General features: G+C 47.7%; 1 protein-coding gene across 1 annotated transcript; it reads right to left on the reverse strand.

Annotated features, from left to right (window-relative positions):
* Positions 1-1,241: 1,241 nt before the first annotated feature.
* Positions 1,242-2,492, reverse strand: LOC116966238 (protein FAM187B-like). Its single transcript, XM_033012384.1, has one exon. It carries the CDS (start codon positions 2,490-2,492, stop codon positions 1,242-1,244), a length of 1,251 nt encoding a protein of 416 aa, XP_032868275.1.
* Between the last annotated feature and the right edge of the window lie 4,092 nt (positions 2,493-6,584).

Genomic DNA, 6,584 nt, shown 5'->3' on the forward strand with positions numbered 1-6,584 from the left:
CTTGAACCCGATCGAACATCTCTGGAGGGACCTGAAAATAGCTGTGCATCGACGCTCCCCATTCAATCTGACAATCTGAAAGGTCTGAATACTTATGTAAATGTGATATTTCAGTTATTTCTTTTTAATTACTTTGCAAAAATTTCTAAATACCTGTGTAGAATGATGATTAAAAAAAATGACTAGGGCTGTAACGTAACAAAATGTGGAAAAGGTGAAGGGGTCTGAATATTTTCTGAATGCACCGTATTTCACTTGTGTAGTTTACACCCCCAGCAGTATGAACATTGACTTCTCTAACTTCAGATAGCCCTTGCTCTCTCACTTCATTTCACCCCTCACCCCACACACATTCTCAGTTCTGCCACTAGTTCCACTCTCTTCTTTATCCTACCCACAGCCTCAGAATTAAAGGACGTTCTTTTAGGAAGGAGATGAGGAGAAATTTCTTTAGCCAGAGGGTGGTGAATCTGTGGAATTTTCTGCCACAGAGGGTTGTGGAGACCAAGTCAGTGGATATTTTTAAGGCAGAGATAGATCGATTCTTGATTAGTGTGGGTATCAGGGGTTATGGGGAGAAGGCAGGAGAATGAGGTTAGGAGGGAGAGATAGATCAGCCATGATTGAATGGTGGAGTAGACTTGATGGGCCGAATGGCCTAATTCTGCTCCGCGTACTTATGACCTTATGACCTATCCGCTCCCCTGACATCAGAAGGGTCTCGACCCCTCTCCAAAGATGCTGCATTTTGTGTCTACCTTCGATCTTACCAGCCACTGCAGTTCTTTCAGTTCCCTAGGGTGCCATTCTTCCAATACATGTCCCAGTCTCGCTGGAAGTGGTGGCATTGCTCCCAATGTGCTCCAATGCAGCATGGTCACTGGCACAGCAGCAATGCAGTCGGCACTCTATCACGCAGCAGTTTGTTTTCCCTAAAGCAGCCCACGTGCACCAATGTTATTCACACTGCAGCTCCACTGGAGCCAACGCAGCCCAGTTGCACATTTGCCCCTGCTGCTGCAGCCCAGCTGTGTCATCCATGGCCTGGGGCATGAGAGGCCAAGTCCTTGGGATATGGATATGTAATTATTAGTGATAAAAGATTCCGGGGAGAGGGCAGAAGAATTTGGTTGAGAAGGAAAAATGAATCAGCCGCGATAGAATGGCGGAAATGGGCCTAATTCTGCCCCTATGTCTCGTGGTCTTTATGTCGTCTTGAGGAGGCAGTTGAAGTCGAAGATCTAGGTGTGTAATATTTCAACCACGGCGCTGATTATAAAGACCATGGCGATCGTGCCGACGATGGTTGTTACACCTCTGAGCAGTCGCCGGTTGACGGGGCGGTGTACTACTGGCTTCTCGGGCGTCTCGAGGTGGAAGGAGGCAACCCTACGCCCATGCACCCAGCAGCGGTAGATGCCGCGGTCGGAGGGCATCACACTTTTGATTTCATACATGCCGCCCATGGCGTCGACCAGCCGGTGTCTCCCGTCACTGCTGCCACCTTGGGTGATAAAGGTGGAGTCGCGCTGCCATAGAACGGATGTGTACACCGACGCCCCCGGGCATGTCATCCGGGCATTGTCACGGATGCCGTGGTACATCGACTGCAGAAGAGTTGTTCGAGGCTCCATCCAGTCGAACACAGGCTCCCGACCACACCACCACCGCCACCATTCGCCAATCTCCAACAACAGAAGATTGGTTGCGATCTCCAATGATTGTTGCTCCTTCTTGCACGGCTGGCGGCACCATTGGTAGTGGAGCTCGGCGCCGCGCTGGGGCAAGGACTGCCCAATGAACAGCTCCATTAGGCCGCAGGGCAAGGTGACGCCATTCACCTCCAGTGCCTCGTCCTCGTCCTCGTCCTCGTCCCTGTCGATGTCGCTAAGTTTGGCGTAGCAGAAGCCCATCACCTTCTGCTCCCCTATTATGTTACACCGGTTACATTCCTGCCATGGTCCCCAGCGGGTGTAGAGCTTGACCATGTGCTGGGACGAGCCTAAGTTTACCCTCAGGGTCTGGTTTGTCAGAATGCTCTCCCCCAGCCCTTGGTGGGACACGTAAACCAGAGACGAGTCCTGCACATCCACCTGGTAGGCGGCTAGGGTGGAATTAGCCGACTTACACAGGTACAGGCCCGTGTCTGAGGTCTTCGCCGTGTCCATGATCAAGGAACCTCGATGTAGATTGGCTCGGCTTCCCAGATCGCCCATCGGCCCTTGGTACACCGTCAAGTTCCCGGATCTGATGAAGGTGCTGGGTTGGGCTTGAGGCTGGCTGAGGTCCTGGTACTGCCAGTACACGGAGCCTGCTGGTACTTCTGTGGCACTCGGGCAACGCAGGCTGAGCGGATTGTTCGACAGGAAGGCCAGGGAGCAGGGGGCTTTGCCCGAGCAGTTAGCCCAGTCGTCCTGGTTTAGGAAGTTGAACAAGCCGCCTATTAGAAACAGCATGCCCAGAATGAAAAGCAATACATTTTCATTCCACATCTTCACTGAAGTTCGTCCAGGTGTCTGTGGGCTGGAGCAGGGACGTAACTGTCACATCAACTATCCCCTGACCTCATCAATGGGCCCCTTGTGACCCCAACAAGTGACCTCATCAAGTGTCCTCATCAATTCCTATTAGTTTAGTTTAGGGTTTCGAGATAGAGCATGGAAACAGGCCCTGTGACCGGCCCAATCAACACCGACCATCAATCACCGTCACACTAGTTAGCCCACTTTCTCATCCTCTCCCTACACATTAAGGGCAATTTCTTTTACAGAGGCCAATTAACCTACAAACCCACACCTTCTTTGGGATGTGGGATATGTCTGGAGCAACTAGAGGAAACCCCTGTGGTCACAGGGAGAGCGTGCAAACTCCACACAGACAGCAACCGACGTTAGGGTCGAACCCAAATCTCTGGTTCTGTGAGGCAGCAGCTTTACCTGCTGCACCACTGTGCTGCCTTATTTATTCATTGACTCTTTGTTCTCATGTCCTGAGCTACTTTTGTCTGATGATTAGCAGAGGCCCAGAATTGAGATGTTTATATTTTGTTTTGTTGTTTATTTCATTTTTCTGCATGTTCATCTAATTTTCCTGTGGACAGTATCTACAGAAGTTTCAACAGTACACAGGACTCGTGGGACTGAGCTCTAGGGGGAGGTTGAGAGAGCTAGGACTATATTCCCTGGAGAGTAGGATTATGAGGGGTGATCTTACAGAGGTGTCCCAAATCATGAGAGGAATAGATCGGGTAAAGGTAGTCTTTTGCCCAGTGTAAGGGAATCGTGAATCAGTAGACATAGGGTTAAGGTGAGGAGGACCTGAGGGATGACTTTTTTTACACAAAGGGTGGTGGGTGTATGGAACAAAGTGCCAGAGGAGGTAGTTGAGGCAGGCACTTAATCAATGAGGCATTTAGACAGGTACTTGGATAGGTAGGTTTAGACGGCCAAAAGCAGGCGTGTGGGATTAGTTTAGAGGCATGTTGGTCGGCGTGGGCAAGTTGGGCAGAATGGCCTGTTTCCACGCTGTATGACACGGTGCAGTAAATCCCTGGATTACATAGAAATCTCGGGAGAACATGGATAGGTGAAGTTTTGGGTTGGGACCCAATTCAGTCTGATTTTGGAGGGTGGGTGTGGTGAACGAAAGCTGGAAGAGAGGAGAGGCAGGACTAAGCATTGCAGGTAATATACCCCTCTTGCCTGTGTCTACCTACTATGTGCCACAGTGTGTTCTGCATCTCCTCTCTCCCAGTTTTCTTCCCCTCCCCCACCCCCCGCACATCCCCACAATCAGTCTGAAGAAGGGTCCCGACCCGAAAAGTCACCTATCCAGAGATTCAGCCTGACCACTGAGTTACTCCAGCACTTTGTGTTCCTTTGTTCTGCAAACCACAACATTAACTTTTGTTTCTTTTCCACAGATGCTGCCTCACCTGCTGGTATCTGCAACATTTTCTGTCTTTATTTCAGATCTTCGGCATCAGTGACAATGGCTGCCCAATGAGTTCGGCTTTCATTGGCAGGGAATAAGCAGAAGGGAAATGAAATGGAAAAAAGTGGTGACCATGGTAGCAGGTAGACCCTGTCAGCATCTGCCTCCTGCTCTGATCATCCACACCCTCCCTACAAATTTAAACTGTGACAGTAGCATCTGAGAATAAAAATCATTTATTTTTTTAAATCCACTCGGACTTTCCTTGATCGGACTTTGCTGGCTTCACCTTGCACTAAACGTTATTCCCTAATCATGCATCTATCTACTGCAGCTACACAAAATTGCCCGAAACGTTGCCTATCTCCTTCGCTCCATAGATGCTGCTGCACCCGCTGAGTTTCTCCAGCATTTTTGTGTACCTTCGACTTTCCAGCATCTGCAGTTCCTTCTTAAACACATCTATATACTGCAAATGGCTCGACTGTACTCACATACTGTCTTTCTGCCGACTGGGTAGCACGCTACAAAAGCTTTTCACTGTACCTCAGCCATGATCAGCGATGTTTGAATGGCAAAGCAGACTTGATGGGCCGAATGGCCTAATTATGTTCCTATCACTTATGACCTTATGACACGTAATAACAAATTGGAGGAACAGCACCTCATATTTTACTGGGGCAACTTACAACTCAGCAGTATTCATTTGATTTCTCTAATTTCAAGTAACCCTCACATTCCCTCTCTCTCCATCTCTCTTCCACCCGAGTCGTCCTACTAGTTTCACTGTCATCTCGCTTGGTTTCACTGTTTGTATCCGCTCATTATCAACCTTTCCACAGCCAACAATGGACCATTGTGGGCTCCACCTTTCCCTGATCTTCGGTGCAGGCTTTGATTTGTTTTTTCAAACCTTTCATTCATTTGTTCTTTGCACCTTTCCATACCTCTAGTTTCCCTCTCCCCGGCTCTCAGTCTGAAGAAGGGTCTCGAGCCAAAATGTAATTTATTCTCCAGAGATGCTGCCTGTCCTGCTGAGTTACTCTAGCATATTGTGTCTATCTTCTATTTGTAGAACAGTGCAGCACAGGATTAGGCCCCTCGGCCCAGAAAATCCGTGCAATTATAAGCCGGTGAGCCTCACGTCCAGAAGATTTGGTTTCACAGAATTAACTATGACTTGTGTAGGAAGGAACTACAGTTGCTGGTTTAAACCGAAGATAGACACAAAATGCTTGAGTAACTCAGCGGGTCAGGCAGCTTCTCTGGAGAGAAGGAATAGGTGACGTTTCGGGTCAGTCTGAAAAACGGTCTCGCATTGAAACATCACCCATTCCTTCGCTCCAGAGATGCTGCCTGTCCTGAGTTACTCCAGCATTTTGTGTCTATCTTCGTATTAACCATGCCTTGGTTGTATAGATGCAGGACTGGCTAACTGACAGATGGCAGAGAGTCGTGGTGGAAGGACAATATTCAGAACAGGTCTGTGACCAGTGGAGTTTGGCAGGGATCTGTGCTGGGACCTCTGTTGTTTGCGATAGATATTGATGACTTGGATGTAAACGTAGATAAGTTGCTTAGTAAGCTTGCCGACAACACCAAGAATGCTGGGGTTGTGGACTAAGGGGAAGGTTGTCAAAGTATACAACAGGATATGGGTCAGCGGCAGAAATGGGTGGAGAAATGGCAGATAGAGTTTAATCTAAGCAAGTGTCAGGTGTTGGAATTCAGGAGATCATAAGTAAGGGGAAAATATGGAGTTAATAGCATGACCCTAAACAACATTCATGTACATTGGTTCATAAATTCTAGGAGTAGAATTAGGCCATTCGGTCCATCAAGTCTACTCCACCATTCAATCATGGCTGATCTATCTTTCTCTCTCAAACCCATTCTCCTGCCTTCTCTCCATAACCCCTGATACCTGTACTAATGAAGAATCTGTCAATCTGTGACTTTAAAATACAAAATGACAAAATTCCACAGCCATCTGCCGCAATTAATTCCACAAAGGGAGGTAGAGAGGGATCTTGGGGTCCAAGTCCATAACTCCTTGAAAGTGCCAACACAAGTATATAGAGTGGTAAAAAAGGCACATGGTATGCCTGCTTTCATGGGTTGGAGCATTGAGTACAAGAGTCAGGAAGTATGATGCAGGATTATAGGACTTTGGTTAGGCCATATTTGGATTATTGAGGACATTTCTGGTTGCCTCATTACACAAAGGATGAGGAGATTTTGCAAAGAAGTTTACCAGAATGATGCCTGGATTAGAAGGTATTAGCTAAAGGGAAAGATTGGACCAACTTGGATCATTTTCTCTGGAACTCCAGACGTTGAGGGGAGACCTGCTAGAAGTATATACAATTATAAGTGGCATAGATAGGGTAGACAGTGAGGACCTTTTTCCTAGGATGGAAAAATCAAAACTAAAGGGCATAGCTTTAAGGTGAGAGAGATAACGTTTAAAGGAGATGTGCGGGGCAATTTTTGTTTAAGCAGAAGGTCGTAAGTACCTGGAACGTGCTGCCGAGGGTGGTGGCTGAGGTAGATATAATAGTGGCATTTAAGAGACGTTTGGTTAGGCATATGGATATGTAGGGAAAAGAGGAATATGGATTATGTACAGGCAGATAAGAATTGGTCTTGGC

The sequence above is a fragment of the Amblyraja radiata genome, chromosome 36 (genome assembly GCF_010909765.2).
Source record: "Amblyraja radiata isolate CabotCenter1 chromosome 36, sAmbRad1.1.pri, whole genome shotgun sequence".
NCBI lineage: Eukaryota > Metazoa > Chordata > Chondrichthyes > Rajiformes > Rajidae > Amblyraja > Amblyraja radiata.